This window comes from Hemitrygon akajei, chromosome 15 (genome assembly GCF_048418815.1).
Source record: "Hemitrygon akajei chromosome 15, sHemAka1.3, whole genome shotgun sequence".
NCBI lineage: Eukaryota > Metazoa > Chordata > Chondrichthyes > Myliobatiformes > Dasyatidae > Hemitrygon > Hemitrygon akajei.
This window is the reverse complement of record NC_133138.1, coordinates 10,806,571-10,830,794: the sequence shown is the minus strand read 5'-3', so window position 1 is coordinate 10,830,794 and position 24,224 is coordinate 10,806,571. Positions and strand designations below refer to the sequence as shown.

Genomic DNA, 24,224 nt, shown 5'->3' with positions numbered 1-24,224 from the left:
ACGGTGATTCAACTTGCTTGTTGCCTCTTTAAAGAATCCTAATAGATTTGTCAGGCAAGATTTCCCCTTAACGAACGGATGCTGACTGTGCTGTTTGTTGAGACAATATGTAGAAGGCCAAACTGGAAATGGGGCAGTATTCAATCATATCTCAGGAAATGAAACTGGGAAGGTTGTGGATGTATTGGCAGGGAAATGCATAGGAACAGGTGACCAAAATTCTGCAAATGACAGGGTAAGTATAGAAAAAGATGAATTTGGACCTCAAAGAAAGGAGTTAGAGAAAAGAAATAGGGAACAGATGCTTGGAGTTGACAAGTGGGAGTCTTGAAGAGCAGTGTTTGTAAGAGTTCAGGGCCAGCATGTTCCAGTAAAGATGAAAGAAAGATGGTGTTAAAGGTTAGATCGGGGAAGGGCGCAGCAGGAGAGAAAGGAAACATAGCAAATGTATAGTGTGTGCAGAAAGAACTTAAGAAATAAGCTCGGAGAACAAAAAAGGGCCATGGTAAGTTTAAGGAGACTCCCAAGTAATTCTGTAAGTTTATCAGAACCAAGATGTTTGCTAGGGACCACTTAATGAATAAAGGAGTAATTTATGTCAGAAATAAGGAAGGCTTAAACCATCTAGACCTTTTGTAGGCAAATAGGCTTAACCTAGATAGTCAAAAAATGTCAAGGTAGATGTGGTGGACCAAGGGCCCACTTATATAATGTACAGTTTTATGACTCAATGTCTCTATGTGTGTGCTGCCTTTGAAATTGGGAGGAAAGTACTAGGTGCACTAATCTTGAATAAATCTATAATTTATCTACTATTGTCCAGATTGACAGTTTAATTTAGTTTTTTTTTAACATGGTTAGTACATATTTTAAAGGGCAATGGTTTGTTGCTCTTTCTATTGAATGTTTAAATGTTCTTAAAGGCTGAATTGATTACAAATACATAGTTTATGTTGAAATGTGAGAAACATTTATTGCTCTGATTAAAATGCTAAAAAAAAATTTAAAACAAAACTTAGAGTTTACCAATACCAAGAAGGACAAAGGACTGAAACTAATAATGTCACCCTTGCCCACATCACACCAAGGAGGGCTCACTGCCACTATCAGTTGCCATCCAGTAATATAAGCTATCATGGGGGATCACATGTGTGCACGCACATTATTCTAATGATACTTGTCCCTCTGAAAGCAGTCCTGTATACTTCTCTGTATTTCATATTTGTCAGTTGATTCTGAATAAATCATACCTCATAGAACTGGAAGAAAATTGGCCTGCTTTGTTTTATATTCTGACAATGTCCTCATGTTGTAAAGTTAGTGGAATTCTTTTGAAACTAGGTATCTCCTTAAGTATATAAAGGCAGGAGAGATAAAGCAAGTACAACAAAGTCCATTGGCATCAAATTAATTAATTAATTAAGGTCAGGTACATGTCATTCCCCAGGCTATGACAGACCCCCATTCCTGTAAATTTTAACCCTGACAGTTCACAAGTCAGAATTGCAGCCATGAACTAAATTCTCACATGACAGAAAATACCTGCCGAGGTGGGTTGTTCCATAGAAATACTTATTCCAAGAAGCATTTTAAATCTTGTCCTGGTATTCTTGATAATAAACTAGATATTAATAAATTTAGCCAGAGTTTATCTTGCACTAATAATGATATTCTTTTAAAACATTTTACTATAAACAAGGTTTGAAATGCAAATGATGATTGTACAGTCAGTGGCTTGAAAGGGATGTCTCTAGATGAGGCTCTCCGTTGGACAGGGTCAAGCTTGAATGCTGTGTTCATACTGTCTACATCATATGCAAGCCAGGGCAGGAGGATATGGAAAGCAAGTTATTGTCCATGCAGTAGACTCCCCTTCTCCAGGCAGCTGATGAATCCAAAGGAATAGCAGAGACTGATACAGGATTGCACCAGCGGCATTGCAGGAGTTGTCAGTCAGCACTGAACTCAATGCAGGACTTCCTTGTGGATTCCAGCTCCAGATTTTGCCTCTGATTTACTACCAAAGCCTTCACCTTGAGTGGGTGTACCAGTAAGGCAGTGGGGGTTTGAGATCAGAGTTTTCCTTCTAGAGGAGCTGCCAACCATGGCTGATGAGTCCTATTTGACCGAAGCAACTAGTTTTGAGGCACTTTGTCCCTTCCCCTTTCAGTAGACACAGTTCAGCCAGACTTAATAGCTAAGCCTCATGTGAAGGCCAGGAGCTGGACTTGGTCATCACAAGCACTTTGAGACACACACCATTGCAAGCATTTAATAGGTTGTGAGACCTGATCCCCACTATCTCCCCTGGCTATAACAATCTTAAGGAGCCATCTTTTAATAGGTTTAGCAAAATGGACGTCAACATGCTTATGAGAATGTATTCTTGCATTTGATGTGGCAAAGGTCCAACTAGTATCAAGAACAGTCAACTGCAGACCCAGAGCAGATGGCAAATCCACCTCATCTGTTTCCCAAATGCTTGTTCCTATGTACGGGATGTGCAAAAGTCAGGAGTTTGTGAACTGGGGAGGACTTTTATCTATTTTTGTTGGTGATGGTTGAGGAAAGGAGTGTTCAAGAACTTTCTAATCATCCTTATGAGTATTAAATTGATTGCCAGGCAGTTTGTAGAGTCAAGTGTTACCTATAGAAATTTTGTTTAGTATGGTCAAGAGGAACTATATTGCTTAAAATTTTTCTCGGTATCCTGATATCTATTAACTCATTTCAATTATTCCTGTGCCATTATAAGGTCTGTTATTCACAAATCTTTCTCTGTTGTTATTGTGGGCATGTGATGCTGACGAAGTGGCGGCAGGTGCCATGAACTAACATCCTCCACTTATTCGCTGCATGCGCTAGTTTCTATACATCGCTGAGAAAACCTGGCTGCATTTTGATTTCTGCTTCTTACCTTTGGACAGGTCATTAAGTCAAGGCAGCACAAATTCCAACGTGTTAGATTCAGTCCAAGGCGGGGGTCATAAGAAGCGAGTACGTCGAAGCTCCCTGCTCAATGCCAAGAAGCTTTATGAGGATGCACAAATGGCTCGAAAGGTTAAGCAGTATCTCTCAAACCTAAATGTGGAGACGAATGAAGAAAACATTCAAATGATGTCATTGCAATGTGAGCCTGCCTATAGCACATGTGAGTGAACTCCAGTGATGATTATTGTTTTGAATTGTTAATGAAGAAACATTTAGCAATTTATTATTTGAAAATAACTTGAAGCAGGAATAGTTTTTGCCATTCATGATACTCAGTTTTATTCAGATACTGAAGACTTTTTTTCCAGAAGTAAATATAGAACAATTAACTTCCACCATTTATTTGGGCTTGGGATTTATTAAATTAGAATCATCAACAAGCATATTATCCATTTATGTAGAACGACTTTTTTCTTCCCTCTCCTCAATTTCCTGACCCACTTTTGAAAGAGAATTTGATAGTCAAAGATTACTATCAGTATTTGCCCAATTAGGTAATAATTTATCCTTTACTAATACAATGACGTTTAGCAGTCTCAGGAGAATCATGCCAACTGTCTACATTCCCTTATATCAAATATCAAATGCAATTGCATTTGGATGGTGGTTATGGTGAAATCTGGCTTACTGTCCATTCTACTTCAGTGTGTTCTCCACATCATCAATGGCAGGGGATCATACATCAAGCTTTTTGATCTGCATTGTTCACCTCTCAACCAACTAGATTTACTGAACTAAGAGGACAGCACCATATCCTGTACACCTGGCCAATATTTACCTTTTACTTGACATTAATAAAATAAGTTGGTCATTCTCAGCTCACTGTGTGTAAATGATCAATTATAGTTCATTTTCAGTCAAAAGTAGTTCAAAAGTAACTACTTCAATATGATCATAGGTTATAAATGAGGATATAATCTTAAGCTGACACAGCATGACTGTGTAACAGAGCTACAAGTTTATACCCATAGATACTCACATATTTCCTCCTTTTCACAAGATGAGGTACAGTATTAATTATGGAAACCTGTAAGTTTTGACTCAGTTGAAGAGAATTTGAAAACCGTGAAGATCTTGCTGTTTCTAATTCATGTGCCACATAGTAGCTTATTGTCGTTGGAACTCCCAGGACTAAGGAGTCAGTTTTCTATTCAACCTTTCAACTCAAGCAGATGTATTGTTAAAACTGTGAGGAAAATGTGAAATACCAAAATATATTCAAATGAACATTGATTTTACATGCTTTTTTGTATGCTGAAGTTACACTTCCAGAATCACAGATCAGGAGATTAAAGGCTAAACTGCAAAGTTGTCTGACTTTTCATAAGTGATGGAAGCAATAATACATTAATGTTGTGTGAAAGTTCTGTTAGATTGTTGCCCATTGGCTGCAAGGGCATACTGCCAACAAACACAAAATGCTGGAGGAACTTAGCAGGCCAGGCAGCATCTATGGAAAAAAGTACCGTCAACATTTCAAACTGAAACCATTTGACAAGACTGGAGGGAAAAAAGCCCAGGAGTAGATTTAAGAGGCAGGGGGAGGGGAGAGACAACCACCAGGTGACAGGTGAATCCTGGAGGGAGAGGTATGAAGTAAAGAGCTGGGAAGTTGATTGGTGAGATATGGTGAGAGAGGGAAAAGGGGATGGGAAATTGAGAAGGTGGTGGGGGGAGTTGAGGGGTGTTACCGGAAGTTTGAGAAATCAATTTTCTTGCCATCCGGTTGGAGGCTACCCAAACGGAATATAAGGTGTTGTTCCTCCAACCTAAGTGTGACTTCATCATGACAGTGGAGGAGGCCATGGATAGACATAATCGAAATTGGAATGGGAAGTGGAACTAAAATAGGTGGCCACTGGGCGATCTCCTTTGGTTTGGCAGACAGAGCATAGATGCTTGGCAAAGCAGTCTCCCAATCTATGCCAGGTCTCACCAATGTACAGGATGCCACACCGGGAGTACTGAACACTGTAAATGACCCCCAACAGACTCACAGGTGAAATGTCACCTCACCTGGAAGGACTGTTTGGAGCCCTGGATGATAGTGAGGGAGAAGGTGTAGGGGCAGCTGTAGCACTTGTTCTGTCAGTGCTACTTAGGATAAGTGCCAGGAGGGATGAATGGACAAGGGAGTCGCAGAAAGTGGGGGTGTGAGGAAAGATGTGCTTGGTGATGGGATCCTGTTGGAGGTGGCAGAAGGTTTGGAGAATTATGTGCTGGATGCGGAGTCTGGTGGGGTGGTTGGTGAGGATGAGGAACCCTATCCCTGGTAGGATGGCAGGAAGATGGGGTAAAAGTGGACGTGCATGAAGTGGGAAAGATGTGGTTGAGGGCAGCATTGATGGTGGAGGGAGGAAAGGCACTTACTTTGAAAAAGGACATCTCCTTCATTCTAGAATGAAAAGCCTCATCCTGAGAGCAGCTGCGGTGGAGACGGAGTAATTCAGAAAAGGAGATGGCATACTGCTATCAGATAGTCGTGTCTGTAATGGGATGTGTGGCTAGGGAATGAAACCAAGTGGATTTTCAGTGGAGATAAACATTAAATGGAGTACAATGCTGTATTAAGCTGGAAGCTTAATGAGAATTAATAATGATAATTTTATATTTATTTACAACTGTGTCATGCTAGAGCAAATATAAGTGAATAGTTCATATTAAACTAAAATATGTTAAAGAAATCAATAAATCTGGATTGAATAGAACTATCAAGTAATACTGATGCACTCCAAACGTTCATAGTAAAATTGGTTCATTTCTTAAGTTAGCAAGAAATAACAATTTTCTGGTCAAACAAAAATTATACTGCCTGCTATTAATTGCTTTTGTTTTGTAACAGTAAGCAAGAACTTTGGTGAACGGCGGTCATATAAAAGCTCAGACATGTCCCCAGTAATTACAAGGTCATCTGGTCAGCAGGGAAAGCACCAAGTCCAGCAACGGATGAGCCAAACCCTGCAATTGCCAGCAGTACCTTCAAGCAACTCACGCAAAAAAGTACCAACTCCATCATTCGGTAATTGTTTTATCCATTTTTGTTCTAATGGATATTTCTTGTTATTGAGTTCCATTCTCATGAAATGTTTACATCCTGTAAGTGTAAAGGAGAATAGCATAACTTTCTCATAGTTTTAAAGGAATAGCTATACTGTAACAAAAATATAGGAAGCAACAGAGGCCATTAATTTCCAGAACAAAAATATATAAGTATTTCTTATTTTTTTGTTTTTAGTGACTTCATGTTTAATAATTTTGTAAATGTCTCTGAATCACACTTTCATTTAAAGACTTAAAGTCAATAACACTTTGACAGTAATCAAAGTTCTCCACTAGCTTTGCTTTTAAGCATTTCAGAGCCTGGGATTCCACACCATGATGTCTGTGTTACAGTAGTCTTTTGGGACATGTCACTTACCTTCAGAGTGCAGAAGGAGGTTGACATGGGTTCTCTTTTACTGACCCAAGTAAGGGCAAAAGATTTACATTGATAAGCCTCTATAAGAGAACAAGTTGTCTGCTCACTGCCTGAAAGACTTCAGTAAAATGCATATGGAGATTCAGAGTCAAATTAAGATCTTTATAATTTGACCTTCATATTTAGAAGCATCAGTACAAAAGCAGGAAAGTTAGTTTAGTTCCTAGGAAACGCCCGGTGCTAGAACATTGTGCCCAACTGTAGTTGCCAAATTTTGGAATTTATCTGAAACAGCAAGAGGATACCAAAATAAATCATTCTAGTTTTGAGTGATTTCAGCTATCAGGATTCGAATGGAGAAACGAGGACCATTCTCACTGAAGCAGAGGATGTTGAGGGGAGGTTTATAATAGTGTCCCTGTGGAGGCTTATCAAATTAAACATCTTAATAAGGTTGGCAGAATTTTGTAGAGCTGAATTTCACCAGAATGGATGCATGTGTTGGAATTATCGACCAAGGTCCTGGCACACTTGCATTTAACCTGGGCCAGTAAAAGATTTCAGAGAGATTTCAATGGAATAAACCAGAATGAAGCTGTTTGCATTAGCGGATAGTTCAAAACTGGAGGATACAGGTTTAAAATTTCAACCAGGGGCATGTGAAAAATATCTTTTTATTTTTGCAGGAAGTCTTTATGATCTGGAACTCACTGACTCAACAGGTGGTGGAAATAGAATCAATCGGGCCTTTCACTTAGAAATTGGAAAGAGACAAAGAACGAGCTTTCATGTAGGGCAAGAGCAGGGCGTTGGGGCTGACCAGATTGCTGTTCTAGCAGCTGGCATAGATCTGGTGGACTGAGTGGTTGCTCCTGTACTGTCATTTTTATATGATCTGTTCTGATCTAAACTGAATCTTTTCATTCATGTGTTCTAAAAATGAAGCCTAATGTAATTGTAGTTTTTTTTCTTGACCAACACACACAAAATGCTAGAGGAACTCAGCATTCATGGAGGGAGATAAACAGTTTGGGCCAAGACCCTTCATCAGGATTGGAAAGGAAAGTGGCAGAAGCCAGAATAGGAAGGTGGGGGATGGGGAAGGAGTACTAGCTGGCAGGTGATAGATTAAACCAGGTCAGAGGGGAGGGTAGATGAATTAAGAAGCTGGGAGGTAATAGGTGGAAGAGGGTATCTGATAGGACAAATTCCTGGTACTTTGGTGCACCATCACTGAAACCATCCTGAAAGGTTAATTACAATGACTACATGTGGTGCTTGGAATATCATTAAGTAGTAGTGGTTGTGAAAATAAACGTGGGTAACGAATAAACTCTTCTCAGGCTTCTAGCTGGGTACAGATATTGATTTCAAATTTCTTCAGGGATGATGCCTGAGCAAGTCTAGTCCGATGGTATTTTTTAAATGTGGGTAGTTAATGTAACAGCTGCTTTAACAGCATTCCTGATCTTACTCACTTTGCTTTGATCTACATCTTATGAAATATAGATTTATGAGTGTGAATGGGGTATTGTTGTGTTAGTTTGTTCCCAGGCCTCTACAGTCAGGCAGCATGTTGACTCTTTTAACAAAAAATGATGTTCAGTTGAGTTCCCGGGTCTTCTCATGCTTTTGAATATTACTCTGCTGCTGCCTTGAGTCAACTAAAGCTTATAGGAAGGGGCTATGAATGTGGCTTTAAAATCAAAACTTTAAAAAATGTAACAATATAAATTAAAAAAGGGTATGCCACCTTAGGCAGTGTTTTGTGGAGAATGAATCATGATGTTTCAGTTACAGGACCATTCAGTAGGCCTATAGCAATACCTCTGTTTCTGTATGAACAGAAAGTTGCTTGACCTGTTGACTATTTCCAGTAGTTTGTTTTCATTTCAGACTTTCATCATTAATTTTTTTTTTAAATTTTCAAATATAACTATTCTATTAATTTTATTTCCCTAGGTACCAATTCACCACAGTCCTTGAAGAAGACTTCAGTAGTGTCTGAGGAAGTACTAGCAGATAGAAGCAAGAAGAATACTGATGACACTATGTCAACAGCATCCTCACAACTGTCTTCTCCTCCTGTATCTCCTCAAAATCCCTCACGCAAAGGTAATCTTTAGCCATTGTGCATTGGTTTTATATCAGCAAACCTTAATTTTTAATAATTAGCCCCATTTTATATAGCTGTTTCTTAAAAGAAATGGGAATACAGTAAAACTCCAATAGTCTGCTATCCATGCATTCGGAAATCCTGTCATTTCAGCATCTGACTCACTTGGTAATGTCTCCTGTGCTCCCTCCAACTGACTAGAGTCCCAGCTGCTGTTTACCTTTTCAGCTCCCTGGAAAGTTTATGATGTTTATGATGAATAAGGACTTACAAAAAAGCAAATTAATAGTGCTTTGGAGTATTAACAGGAATAACATTCAATAAACCAGAAAAAAAGGCTTGTTCAGCAACACCAGAATTCTGGAATGTTGAACTTCACTGTACATTTAGATCAATTAGTGAAAGCCACATAGCCATAGATCAGATATCAACTTTAGTTGATTTTTGTTTTTAACCATTTGATCCAGAACAGATTATTTCTCATAATGATGTTAAATTTATGGTGAAGCTCTGAAGAGAGGTTTGAGATGTGCTATTTGCTAGTACTAATTAGTTGCTTTCAGCTATTAATTAACAAATATTTTGTTCCATATCTCACTGCAGTAAGGTATCTCACTGTGCATCCTGTCAGAATTGTTTGTGTAATCTTTAGTGCGTGCTGAAGTAGAGCATGTGGAATCTCATTGAGCAGTGGTCTTATCTAGAGAGACTTAACAATTAATAAACATGGAGATAACAGAAAGAGTACATCGGAATCAAAATTAGAATCAAATCAATACAAGAAACAGGATGGGATGATAAGAAATTACCATGTTTAATTTTAGTTTCTGTGGCTATGTTGAATTAACAATTGAAAAGACTTGAACTGTTTGTTGCCAGACTTCATTTTGATTGGTAGGTCAATGCAAAATAATGTATCCATCTAGAATTAAGTGGAAAATAATGTCAAAGCCTTTTGTGCAAAGCTAGTTCAAAGATTCAAGAGATTCAAAGTACTGTAGTGATGTGCTACACACAGCGCTGAAATAATGACACGCAGTCGGTAAGTCGTTTTGAGACTAGTTTATTCAAACTTCGCGGTGCTGGCATTTAATCCCTAGTGCCCGCCCTCTCCGGGCGGAAATGACGTCAGAGGCGCATTACCAAAGTCTCCCCCTGTGCGCTGGCTATTTGTGAGCTGGTTCGCCTGCGCAGAAAGTGGGTCGCCACATAACCCCCCCCCCCAGAACCGGCGATACACCCCCCAATGTCCACAGTCTGGATCAGCCTCTGCTTGGGAGGTCTGCCTCTGCACCCCGGTGCCTGAACCTCGACCGGCTGCGCCAAGTCCACATGGGCTGATTTGAGTCGGTCCACCGTGAAAACCTCCTCTCTCCCCCCAATGTCCAGAACGTATGTGGACCTGTTGTTGTTGATCACCTTGAACGGCCCCTCGTACGGCCGCTGTAGCGGTGCCCAGTGTCTGCCACTTCATACAAACACAAACTTACAGTTCTGCAGGTCTTTGGGTACATGGGTCGGGGTCCATCCGTGCTGTGAAGTCGGTACGGGGGCCAGGTTGCCGAGTCTTTTGCGTAGCCTGTCCAGGACTGCTGCAGGTTCTTCCTCTTGCCCCCTTGGGGCTGGTATGAACTCTCCTGGGACGGCCAGGGGCGCGCCGTACACCAACTCGGCCAACGAGGTGTGCAGATCCTCTTTGGGCACTGTGCGAATTCCAAGCAGGACCCAGGGAAGCTGGTCCACCCAGTTAGGTCCTCTCAGGCGGGCCATGAGAGCTGACTTCAAGTGACGGTGGAAGCATTCCACTAGTCCGTTCGACTGTGGGTGGTAGGCAGTTGTGTGGTGTAGCTGCGTTCCCAAAAGGCTGGCCACAGCCGACCACAGGCTGGAGGTGAACTGGGCGCCTCTGTCGGAGGTAATGTGGGCCGGTACCCCGAAGCGTGCTACCCAGGTTGCAATCAGTGCTCGGGCGCAGGAATCGGCAAATGTGTCGGTGAGCGGGACCGCCTCTGGCCACCTCGTGAACCGGTCTACCATAGTTAGGAGGTACCGCGCTCCTGGGGACACTGGTAGGGGGCCCACGATATCCACATGAATGTGGTCGAACCTCCGGTGGGTGGGTTCGAACTGCTGCGGCGGGGCTTTAGTGTGCCGCTGCACCTTGGCTGTTTGGCACTGCGCACACGTTCTGGCCCAATCACAGACCTGCTTGCGAAGTCCGTGCCACGCAAACTTGCTGGAGACCAGCCGGACGGTTGTCCTGATAGATGGGTGCGCCAAACCGTGTATGGAGTCGAAAACTCGCCGCCTCCAGGCTGCCGGGATGATGGGGCGAGGTTGGTCGGTAGCCACGTCGCACAGGAGGGTCCTATCACCTGGGCCTACGAGAAAGTCCTGCAGCTGCAAACCCGAGACTGCGGTCCTGTAGCTGGGCATCTCGTCATCTGCCTGCTGCGCCTCCGCCAGTGCCGCATAGTCCACTCCCAGGGACAGGGCCTGGACAGCTGGTCTGGAGAGTGCGTCCGCCACGACATTGTCCTTTCCTGAGACATGCTGGATGTCCGTCGTGTACTCGGAGATGTAGGACAGATATCGCTGCTGGCGAGCCGACCAGGGATTGAACACCTTCATGAACGTGAAGGTCAACGGTTTGTGGTCTGTGAACGCGGTGAATGGCCTGCCTTCTAAGAAGTACCTGAAATGCCGGATAGCCAGATACAGTGCCAACAGCTCCCGGTCGAAAACACTGTACTTGAGTTCGGGTGGTCGTAGTGCTTGCTGAAGAACGCCAAGGGTTGCCAGCGCCCCTTGATGAGCTGCTCCAGCACCCCACCGACTGCTGTGTTGGATGTGTCCACCGTGAGTGCGGTCGGAATGTCCATTCTGGGGTGCACCAGCATCGCGGCATCTGCCAAGGCTTCCTTGGCTTTAACAAAAGTGGCCACAGCCTCCTCGTCCCAAGTAATGTCCTTGCCTTTACCCAACATCAGGGTGTACAAAGGGCGCATGAAACAGGCTGCTGAGGGGAGGAAACGGTGGTAGAAGTTCACCATACCAACGAACTCCTGTAGGCCTTTGACCGTGTTGGGCCGGGCAAAGTGGCGGATCGCGTCTACCTTGGCAGGCAGAGGTGTTGCCCCGTCTTTGGTAATCCTGTGGCCCAGGATGTCGATGGTATCGAGACCGAACTGGCATTTGGCCGGGTTGATCGTGAGGCCGAAATCACTCAGGTGGGAATAGAGCTGGCGGAGGTGGGACAGATGCTCCTGGCGACTACTGCTGGCTATAAGGATATCGTCCAAATAGATGAACGCAAAGACCAGGTTGCGTCCCACGGCATCCATTAGCCGCTGGAACGTCTGTGCGGCATTCTTCAGGCTGAATGGCATTCGGAGGAACTCGAACAGGCCGAACGGGGTGATAAGTGCTGTTTTGGGGATGTCTTCAGGGTGCACCGGGATTTGATGGTATCCCCGGACGAGGTCTACTTTGGAAAATATTCTTGCCCCGTGCAGGTTTGCTGCAAAGTCCTGTATGTGCGGCACGGGGTAGCGGTCTGGAGTTGTAGCCTCGTTCAGTCTGCGGTAGTCGCCACATGGTCTCCAACCCCCGGCTACTTTGGGCAGGGGGGAGGCTCATGGGCTGTCGGACCTCCATACGATCCCCAATTCCTCCATCCTCTTGAACTCCTCCTTTGCCAGACGGAGATTTTCCGGGGGGAGCCTTCCTGCGAGTGCGTGGAGGGGTGGTCCCTGGGTTGGGATGTGGTGCTGAACCCCGTGTCTGGGCCTGGCTGCCATGAACTGCGGTGCCAGAATTGATGGAAAGTCCGCCAGGATTCTGGTGAATTCGTTGTCCGACAGCATGATGGAGTCCAGGTGTGGGGCCGGCAACTTGGCTTCACCCAGGGAGAACGTCTGGAAAGTCTCGGCATGTACTAGTCTTTTCCCTTGCAAGTCGACCAGCAGGCTGTGAGCTCGCAAGAAGTCCGCCCCCAGGAGTGTTTGGGCCACGGCGGCCAGTGTGAAGTCCCACATGAACTGCAGCTGCACTGTGCGGGTGCCATAGGTCCGTATTGTGCTGCCGTTTGCGGCCCTCAGGGTGGGTCCTGGCTTCCTGTTGTGGGTGTCGTACCCCGTCAGGGGCAAGACACTGATTTCCGCTCTGGTGTCGACCAAGAAGCGGTGTCCCGACTGTTTGTCCCAGACGTACAAGAGGCTATCCTGGTGGCCAGCCGCCATAGTCATTAGCAGCAGCTGGCCCTGGCCCTTGCAGGGCGGGCGACAACGGCGGGCTTTTGTGCCCCACCGCTGGTGGTAGAAACACCACTGTTCACTGGCCTCCTCACTCCTGCCTCTGTGTTGTGTGCGCCCCCCTGCCGGGCCTGGTCTGGTCCGCTGTTGGGCGCGTGGCTTGGTAATCTGACCGACAGATGCCACGCTCTCCCTCTTGGCTTTCCACAGCACGTCTGCCCGGGCCGCCACCTTCCGGGGGTCGCTGAAATCTGTGTTGGCCAGCAGCAGATGTATGTCCTCGGGCAGTTGCTCTAGGAATGCTTGCTCGAACATGAGGCAGGGCTTGTGTCCGTCAGCCAGGGCCAGCATCTCATTCATCAATGCTGACGGCAGTCTGTCTTCCAAACCGTCCAGGTGAAGCAGGCGGGCACCCCGTTCACGCCGTGAGAGGCCAAAGGTCCCAATGAGCAGCGCTTTGAATGCTTCATATTTGCCTTCTTCCGGGGGCGACTGTATGAAATCCACAACCGGGGCGCCATCTCCTAGTCAAGGGTGCTCACCACGTGATAGTAACGCATGGAATCAGAAGATATCTGCCGAATCTGGAACTGGGCTTCTGCTTGGCTAAATCACACGCGTGGTCGCAGCGTCCGGAAAGTCTGCAGTTCTAGCGAAACTGCGTGAACAGATGAAGAGTCGGTCATCTTTGGTCCAAATCCCGTTTGGACCGTCAGGGTCACCAATGTAGCGATGTGCTACACACAGCGCTGAAATAATGACATGCAGTCGGTAAGTCGTTTCTAGACTAGTTTATTCAAACTTCGCGGCGGTGGCATTTAATCCCTAATGCCCGCCCTCTCCGGGTGGAAATGACGTCAGAGGTGCATTACCAAAGTCTCCCCCCGCGCGCTGGCTATTTGTGAGCCAGTTCACCTGCGCAGAAAGTGGGTCACCACAGTACATTTATTATCAAATAATGTATAAATTATACGACCTTGAGATCTATTTGCTTACAGGCAGTCACAAAGCAAGGAACCTGAAATTTTTTTTTTTAATTTAAAAAAAAATTTAAATTTTAAATTTTTTTAAAAAAGCCCCCCCCCCCCCACCGTGCTCACCGGGGAAGAGGGGGGGAAAACAAACCAATCATGCAAACAATAGAAGCAAGCAACCACAGCAGCACACAGAACCAAATTAAGTCCTTAGATCCAAATCGCTGGAGCAAGTCCAAAGCTTTAGTATTCAGTTCACCATATTAGTGGGGGAAATTGCACAAAGGTTGCAGACGCGAAGCACAGCAGCCACGGACAGTCACACAGCCTTGGCATTGTGGAGAGTGGAGCCCACAGACTATCTGGGCCAGCATTTAAATTATCTGAACTACATACTAAGACCCGGGTCCCACCACGCTGAATCATTCCGGGTCTAGATTTTGCTGCCGGGGAAGTCGTTCTCAGCCTCTCCAAATTTGTTCGGTGTCCAAACGATCCAACCTTGCCCGACTTTTGACATTCTGTCTTTCCAGTCTGTCTGGGCCGGCATTGAGATTATCCAGACTTCGTATTGTACCTGGCATTAGGACTTGGTCCTCACAGTGGGGAATTGCTCTGGGCCTGGAACACACCACCCAGCAATTCGCTTTGGACCTGGACTTCGCTGCCAAGGAAGCTGTTCTCGATCTCTCCAAATTGGCTTGGCACTTAGAGCGATCCACCTGTGCACCCAAGTTAGTTGGGCGGGCATCAGCACTCCCCTGTTCTGTCTTCTCCCCTCCAAATTGTCCACTCCAACCCTAAGTGCGTTGATTTTGCAGCGCACCAGCAGGGCACATCTCTCAAGTTTGCTTTGCCCTCACTTACACTTCATTGTTTGATGTGATAGTTTACCACAATTTATTTCAAAAGTTATTAATAATGTTTTTAATCGAATTCCTTTGCTTTTGAACCACCGGTAAGCTGTCACACATCTACTGTAGCACCATCTTAAACCGGAGGCTGGTTTAATGATAGAACAAAATCTGTTGATTTGCAATGCACACCAATTTCCATACTTAACCATGTGCGGTTAATGTATTATCTTTTCCAGTAAGGTTTACCTCATTAAAAATACAGTATACAGTCTAAATTTAAAGAAAAACTGTGAGGGTTAGTTTAGCTAACTTTTGTTTTAGACAGATCCACTTTTAATTGATGAACTTTTGTGTACTAAGCATTGCTGTTAATTACACTATTAATCATGATAAAGGTTTAGCTTTATTTATACAGAGTTGTTGGCAAAACAAAATAGTGTTTCATGTGGCCATTAAGATATTTTAACTTCCTGGCATATATTTGGCAAGAATCTAAGGTATAAAGAATGGTATCCTGTTTTCTTTTGTGTAAATAATGAGAAAAAAAATTGCATGGCTTCAACCATAGAAATTTGTTTATCGGCCTGTTTATCACTCTATCACTCAGCAGACTTATTCAAATTAGGGAAGGCATGACAGCCAAGGGGTTTGTAACTTTAAGTTTCAATCTACACAGATGGTGAGACCCTGCAATTTATCCTAGTATTTCTGGGTTAGAAGGACAAGTTATTACATGGGGTTACTATCAGATGTTCTTATAGGAAGCTTGAAGCTTCTTGAGCACTTCTGTGATAAAGCAGTTAAATCAAACATCCAATTTGAAGTCGATGTCAAAGTTCATTTTCAGTAATGATTACGTGCACTGGGTATTAAATTATGATTTATAATTGTGGAGACTTATCCCAGTATCATGTTCAGGAAATGAAAAGACAGCATTTTAGTGGTGCAGAAAATAACGAACTTTTCATTAGAATTTGAATTCCATAATCTGTAATCTCTTTTAGGTGTTCATAAAATGTAGGTTTCAGCTGTATGATTCATAATAGGTGGCAAAAGATACATAAAAACATTATGTTTTGATTCTGTTTAATTGTTATATGTACTGGACAAAAACATTTGACTGAGGCACCCTGGTATTATGACAGCTTGTGCCACAAAAGAGAAAAATGGCCTCAGAAGTTTAGGTATTTATGTTGTTGAATAAGGTTTTTTTTTAACATGTTTCATCCCTTTTTCTACTAGGTGGTATTCCATTGTGGTCACAATATTCAAGTCCACCAAAAGTATCTACTTGCTCTTCTCTTGCTAGTGAGGTCAGGCACAAGAGCACTGTGGCACATACCTATGGCATAGGTGGTGTCTACTTGCAAAAGAAAATTCAGCAGATTACAGGCATGAGCGAGGCCATGAATGCTAGAAGTGAAAAAGAACATGAATCAAAGAGTAGAAAGAGAATAAGGTCGCCCTTCAGGAGATTCCGAGAAAGAAGCTCTTCCAGAGATAGACAGGTTTCATCAGACAAAAAGGAGGCAGAAGGAACTGCAGGACACGTAACAGGTGTTTCAGATAAAAGTTCTGCACCAACTGTAGGGACAGATCAAGGCAGCTGCAGCAACAACTCCAGCAGTCGACCTTTTAAATGGTTGTACCCTAAGATGATGAGGAGTAGGAGAAGGAAAACTTTATGAATGTTTCTTCATCTCCTATGTACAGTGGCTTGTCTGAATAAAAAGAAAAAGAAGGAACAGCTCCAGTAAAATGTTCCTTTTGTAATAGTAGATGGAAGTGCCTTTCTTGAGACTGGCAGCAAAAGTGGAGCATTTTTTCACTTGTAAGCTAATTCTAATGGAAGCTTTGTGTAAGGGGGGATTTTCTCTGAATTGCCTAGAGTTTACATACTGTAGCTATGTTTCTTCTGTCTACCTAGATGAAGTTTTGCACTTGTGCATGAAATAGTACTGTTTCAGTGAAAACAGTCAATTGTTTAGAAGCTGCTAAAACTTAAGCATTGTCATTTTAAGGGGATGTGTGATATAGTGAGGATGAAACTGCCTCTCAGTTTTCTAAAAACAATTGGGTAAAACGGGCACTTGCTCTTCAATATGTTTGTATATTGTTTGAATATAAAGAGCAAGTGCTATAAGAATATTTGACTCCAAGGTTCAACATAGCATAGTATGCTACCTGATTATGTACTGTCTAACCAAGTATGACTATAGTAACCAGAGAGAATTTTTTTTTTAAACCATTTTCCCCTCCACAGCAACCTTGCTTCCACTACTTTCTGACTTGGGTAAAAATGCCATTTGGCAGCCTGGTTTCTCCCAAGCTGGATTGTAGTCTTCATTCACTGAGACACCAGGGAAGCACTGGAGCTTCCAATCAAGTATAATGTCATGTCTAATGGTAACAGATTTTTTTTCCCTAAAAGAAGAGTGTATATGAATTTGATTTTTCTATCAGAAACCACGCACAATAAATTTCTATATAGTTCTTTTCAGATGAAAAGAAGTTTCACTGGACTGTCTGGCAATTCTGGTAGTGCTGCTTAATCACCTGCCAGACCTAAGTGTAATTCAAAATTAGGCATGATGTATCATACAAATACACTCTTCCATAATTTACACCCATTAAGATTTCACGTTTGTGACAGCTTAATTTGTTGAAGTTATTTCTCCAGTTTTTGTGCTTCTTGACAGTCAGTTTTATTTTTGAACTATTTCATTAACAAGTATTCACTCAATACATCCAATCCTATATTATAATGGAAATATCTCAAAGAAAAGAATATTGTACTGTCAACAATGGATTGACCATGTGCAGGACTCACTCAATTATAGTATACCTAGTATGATCACTGTTGTCCTGTTGTACCAAAGTCCAGAGTGTAACTTTGATCTCGTCTATTGTAGCCTTGGGGTACTAAATTATTTTTGTACACTCTGCTTTTAGACTATTATATCACCTACTAAAATTGTTTCTGTGTAAATTTTAAATGCTGAGTATTATAGTGGTATGATGCCTGCTTGCTGGCGTCTTTAACTTGGGATCCTTTTTCACTTCAAGGGGTTGATAATATGGAAAACTGTCTTTTTTCACACTGGTTAGTTATTTTGGAATTTAATGTACATTGTTGAAGTGAATGTTGAATGTAAGAATTTCCCTACCTACGCCACATATTAGTTGCAAATGAGTTTTTGCACATGGTCAAGAAGTTACATGAGTTTATGTCAACTGTTGGTTCATTAAAAACTTAAAGATTATTTTGGAAACACAAATATGAATTTGGATTTGAGGAACACTGTTGAAATAAGGTAGAGATAACTTTATTCTGGAATGATCTTAATTACAGTTCTAATCCGAACATCTTGCTCGATTTCCTTAACTGAGTGATTACAGAGACCACAAGTCAAATCCCAATGTAGTAGCTGGAGTAAGTTAAATTAAAATTAATTAAATGATGAACATGAAGCAGTTATTTGATCATCGTACGACCTATCAGTTCATTAAACAACTTGAAGGAGAGAAATATGATATCCTTATCCTGTTGTTCAGTATGTGATTCCAGATCCAATGTAGCTGCCTTTCGAAAAAGCCTAGCAGCATACTTACTTTACATCCATTTGGGACTGGCCAATGGGATTTGTCAGCAATTTGAATAAATGAATTTAGGATAACAGCATTTCTTTGAAGTGCATGAGTTGGCAGATTTTGCTAGCTCTAGTACTTCGGCCCCATCTTTATAGATTTTCACATCCCTGAAGAAGGATATTAAACTGAAGTTAGATGCTGCAAAATCAGCTGTATGATTCATAATAGGTAGCAGAAGATACTCAAAAAACATTGTTTTGATTCTGCTTAATTGTTATATGTACTGGACAAAAACATTTGACTGAGGCACCCTGGTATTATGACAGCTTGTGCCATAGAAAAGAAAAATGGCCTCAGAAGTTTAGGTATTTATGTTGTTGAATAAGGTTCAACAGCCTGTGCTGGATTCTAGTGGAAAACAATTTAAGTCAATATGTAGGTTTTAGTGTTGATATGTATAGAATATTCCAGAGTGGGAATGTAAAGTGGAAAGAGCTTATTAACTTTATTATGAGCATTACAGTAAGTGCAAGTTTTCTGTCTGAATATGGCCATTCCACTTCTTGTGACTGTGTATTAAAAATAAGATTAGCCTTCCTGGCTGCCTCTTTACCTTTATTACAATGCTGTTCTTTATTGGGCTCCACAACATATATCATAAATAGTGTATTATTCCTGTGCTTTTTGGTTTCTGCAGATGCTGGAAATCCAGAGCAACACACACAAAATGCTGGAGGAATTCAGCAGGCCAGATGGCATCTATGGGAATGAATATATAGTTGATGTTTTAGACTGAGATGTCAATTGTATATTTGAGCCTACACGTCAATTCCTGAAAGGACACCTGATGAAGGGTCTCAGCCCAAAGCATCGGCTCTTTATTCATTTCCATATATGCTGCCTGATCTGCTGAGTTCCTCAGGCATTTTATGTGTATTACTCCAGTTAAAATCTTTTTTTATGTAAGATATGTAAAATGTTATTATTAATATTACCAATATTATGTAAAACTTCCTGAAAAATGAGTCACTTTACTTATGAACATCTCCTGCAATCTTTCTACCGATCAATATTTTTCATTACACTTTCAAAACTAAGGTGTGCAATAAAAGCTAGTTTTGCGAGAAACGTCCACATTCTGAAAATTGAATAAACAATAATATATATTATGGATCATTGCAAAATACTAAGCCTGTATCAGGTAGATCTGCAGATTTACTATAATGTTTTCCTTCACCTTCTGTCATTAATTGGATCTTAGCATGAATTGGCGAGAATGCCAATTTGTAATAATTCAAGTTGTGTATGCAATTGCTTTAAACACTACTTTTTTTTCAAAGATTGTGAAATTTTGGGTACAATTATAGATAGACAAGAACAGGTGGATTAATGTCAGGTAAACTGCAGCAATTTCTAAAATCTGAAGTATGACCTAATACCATCTACTTTTTAGTTTAATGGAGGCAAGATGGGGGTACAGAGTAATTCAGTCCTAGGAAGTATTGTGAATTTTCTTGCATATTAGGTTTGTCTAGCTTGATATTCCAAGTCTCGTTCAAAGTGGATGAGAACAACTTTGAATGAAAATTATCTGCAGTAATAAAAAAGAGAAAGCACGTACAAGAAGTGTTCTTTGGACCAGCAGGTGGAGATAAAAGTAGGATTAGATATTAGTGGTACTTTGCACAGAGCTAGTGTACCAGATGAGCTGGTGTGTGTGTGGTACACTAGTTTTCCATGTTAGCTGCTTCCACACCTTTAGGCACCTACTCTACCCCAAGTTCTCACTAACAGTAGGCTCATTTTATACTTGGCCCTTTTCTTTATAACATTCCCCACGAGCCTCCACCTCCCAAATGGAAGCTAGCTTTGCCAATAAGACATCTTTTTGGCATCCTGTCAAAACGGGGAAGAAGTGTCCTTCAGTGCAAACACTCCATGATAAACTGGGAATATGGAATTCCAGGTTTCCTAAACAAAACGTACCCCAGTTCCCATCCACTGTTTTCAGTCTTGTTTAGAAAACTATCAGTAGCAGAGGCAATCCATCTTAATAATTGATGAGTTATTAAAAGTGACCAGAGCAATTTGATTGTTTTTAAATGTAAGTGCACAAACCTTAGCCTGTCCAATCTTATTAATCTGATGGTTACTCCAATATTTCCCCATATTCTACAAAAAAAGATAATTGTAGTATCAAACATGCATCTTGAAAGCAAATGGATGATTTTATTCTTATATTTTATGTTTAATTTTAGTCCTGGCTCCAATCACAAGAATTGACAATTTCTCCGACTCAAGTCACAGTGAGATCTCATCACGCTCCAGCATTGTCAGCAATTGCTCTGTTGATTCCATGTGCATTGCTATGCAGGATGAGAGATGTTTATCGCAGTCAATCAGTGTCCCAGATGCAACGGAACCAGCTGGAGGGAGAAACGTACAACAGGCAAACAAATCTGCACAACCCAACGCAAGGTAAGATCAGTAAGAAGCTTTTATTTATGTAGCACAACTCAGTTTGATTTTTTGACATTCTCTATCCCACTGACCCTTGAACATTATTGTTGCGCATAATCAAGAATGAGATAAGTCAATTTTTTTTGGGCACACAAAAAAATGAGGGCTTCAGTGATTGATTGCTCTGAAAAGTAAATGAATGAGATGAATTTATTAGCATGAATTTCTTGTCAGCATTTAGACAAAATAAGACTTTTTAAAGATTTCCTTTCATTGTAGGTCCTAAGGCAATGGGTAAGATAAACCAAAAAAATGTCATTTTTGAAATTTCTGAAATTGATGGAGAATCACAGGTCAACCTCAGTCAAATGACAACTGTCTCATTCTTGAATGTTAGATTTCATCAGAACTTCCAATTTGAATTATTTATTAATAGATAATTCATATTGGCCTATGAGATTTATTTGCATTTGCTGTGGCTTTTTCCTCTGTGGGACTGCATCAAAGGAGCAGCTAGAAATAATTTATTTGTAAACTATTCTGTCAACTGAGTCACCACTCCACCATTTTTTTGTTAATTTGTTTTGTATCACTTGATGACAACTTATCATTCTCCAGTCCTCCATAACAAAAAGAAAAGAAAGCACCTTATATAGACAAAAAGTAACTTTGAAATGTTATTTTGTACAGTATAGACTATATTCATTGAAGGTAACATAAGCAGTTTATCATTAGTTTATCATTTGTCCTTTTTGCATTTGTTGGAATGTGTTTATTCTCATTGATCAAAGGTGCAGTGAGTAGTCTGATGGTCTGATTACTAACATGATTTACTTGCTTATAAATACATTTAAGTAAAATATCTGAATGTTATGTCATAGATATTCATTGTTAAACTTGTAAGTTGTTTATTTTGAATCTCTCACACTAGTCATAATTGCGTAGCATGACCACCATCACTTTTGAGATCTACTGTACATGGGATAATTGAGGACAGAATTGTGATAATTTCATTACCTCTCTTCACAACATTACATAAAACACATTGATATCATTTTGCAACTTTGTGTAACTCGCTCTTCTGTACAGTATTTAAAATGGATTTCAAATTAATCATATGCCCCATAGTTTATGATAATTATTTTTAATCATATTATTAGTCAATGGTGAGAGAGAAACTTGGTGATTAGGTTAAGAATGGGTAACTGAGAGCAAACTAATGGCTTTGGTTGATGCTCTTCCTGAACAAAGTTAGACACAAAATAAACTTACTTCATTCTGTGACATCTGTACAATGTCCATTGCCAAATATTGCAAAAGTAACCTTAATTGAAGTAAATTAAAGTTGAATTTTAAAATTCAGTTTTTTTAGCAGGGATCAGGAGTAAATGTTTATTTTAAGGCATTTCATTGACATCAGAGTTCCATCTCACCACTTTTCCCTCTTGTCTATCCCTTCCCTCATTGTTTCAATGAGGTGAAAATTTTTACTTTTGAAAGTTCCCCAATACTACAAAACAATTGGGGAATCTGGGTTTTATCCATAAATGGTTAATCACCAACATGGCTAAAAATTGGTCAACCATAATAGTGACACATTTGTTTTCCCCTTCAGTTCTTCTGTAATTTTAAGTACTGAAAAGCGAGGGTGCCTGGTTATGGAAACAGCAGTCACATCTTCAAGTAATGAAGAGTTGGCCCGCGAACACTATGATCACATCTCAATTGATGCAGCGGACAGTGGCCGTGGAAGCTGGACTTCATGCTCCAGCAACTCCCATGACAACATCCAGACAATTCAAACTCAGAAAAACTGGGACCTACTAAATGCTTCTAAATATACTCATACTTTAGATGGACCAGTTGCAGAAATTGAACTGACAGAATCTTGGACCACAGGCTGTCACTTATACTCTGGAGACCTGACTAAAAGCCCTAGTCCGATTCAGTCTAAAGACAGCATTGAATGTGTTCATTCCAGGGAAAGCTGGATGCCTTCAACATATTCCCACTTGGACAAGTTTGAAAGAGACTGTGGAACCGTAAACCGAGTAGGATTGCCTGAGACTACAGCTGAAGCACCTGGGCGCAGTGAGAATGTTTCAAATTCTAAACCAAACATTGACCCCTCTTGCAAAGCTGTCACTTCAAGCACAGAAAAGGGTCTCATAGGTAAGAAAGATAATAGGTAAATATCTGACATTCATAATGAATTTTACTGTAAATGATATATAAAGTGATAACATTGGTTGTTATGTATTAAGAATGCCAGGTTTGGCATGGGTCAGAAACAGCATACATGAACACTGTGGTTAATTATAACAGCCACTTACCAATTCTTCTGAGATCATATCAGGGCATTCCTGTTTGTCTGACTTTAGAGGAGTGGTGACCTTAATTTTTGTTGTGCAATTGTGAAATAGACAGTGCAGGTTTCCTATGTTTTTGTTCCCTTTCTCAACTCTATTTTGTGGAGAATGTAGAAGAGATCAAATGCTAGCTTTTCAGTGCAACTTATGGCTACCTTATTTTGTTTAATTTTGTGAGTTTTCTTAAAATATGAATTTTGCTCCCACATACTGTCTGAAGTCTGAAGTAGTATGTTCCTATGCAGATTTTCTACTGTACCCCAGAGGATATGAAACTTACAAATCAGTCCTGAAAGGGTAGCATACAATTTTGCAGGAGAACTAATTAAAATGGGCAATGGCTCAAAAGGCAAAAATGTGTCCTTGTTACTGCTAGCAGGATTGTTTGCATCTTTCTCCTTAATTTTCTTAGCTCCATCCTTTAGCATGTTGACTCTTGTCGAGATCTAGTTAGAGTTCAGTAATATTTTGAATATGTGAACCTTTAATGTGGATAATAATAGGCTCTTTAGCCATGGGAAAGTATCCAAAGCAGGAGTAAAGCTGTTTTCATAGATTTCCATAGAGATCTTATTTTCCATTGAAGGACAATGTCCAACTTTGGCCTCTAATGTGATTCTTCAAGATAATTAATTGTTTAAAAATACATTATCTGCAGTACTGAACTATTTTAAAATGCATTTTAATGTTACATCTATCAATTAACAAATGAATTTAACATTGGTAGCAGATACACAATAAATATATTGAAAGTATTTAGACCTGATGGAACATATGGAACGATTTGGTTTTACACTTTCAAAAAAAAAGTTATTGGAGTTATTGTAGATAAAAGGAAAAAGACTTCTTGGTTGACTTTAGAGCATGGAATGATCATACAAGGACAAGTTACATACTGTGGAAGCCAACTCTTGAAAAAAGAAGAATGCCAGGATAAGTATTAAAATTATGGAAGTTTTAGACTTGTGTACGCTTCTTGTCATGGATAACATATTAAAGCACAAAATGCTATGCTATCCCCTGGCATGACAGGTTCAATCACAGATTGATAAGTGAAGCAAGGGAGGAAATGGTTGTGTTTCTGACAGAGATTTTTGCATCTTCACTTAGTGCAGCTGACCTGTCAGCAGAAATGCAATTAGCAGAAGATGAATGATACCAAAGAGAAATTTCAAAAACAGAAAATGAAATAAAA

At 41.1% G+C, this 24,224-nt stretch overlaps 1 protein-coding gene across 12 annotated transcripts in view; it reads left to right on the top strand.

Annotated features, from left to right (window-relative positions):
* LOC140739160 (rap guanine nucleotide exchange factor 6-like) overlaps positions 1-24,224 on the top strand; it is a 374,285-nt gene that overhangs the window by 340,616 nt on the left and 9,445 nt on the right. For 11 of the 12 annotated variants that reach the window (XM_073067168.1, XM_073067167.1, XM_073067164.1 and 8 more), the window contains 5 exons: positions 2,928-3,151; positions 5,834-6,010; positions 8,372-8,524; positions 20,459-20,678; positions 22,276-22,832. In XM_073067168.1, the coding sequence (XP_072923269.1) occupies positions 2,928-3,151; positions 5,834-6,010; positions 8,372-8,524; positions 20,459-20,678; positions 22,276-22,832 (1,331 nt within the window). The remainder of the gene's footprint in view (positions 1-2,927; positions 3,152-5,833; positions 6,011-8,371; positions 8,525-20,458; positions 20,679-22,275; positions 22,833-24,224) is intronic. The other variant, XM_073067170.1, reaches the window with a different exon arrangement.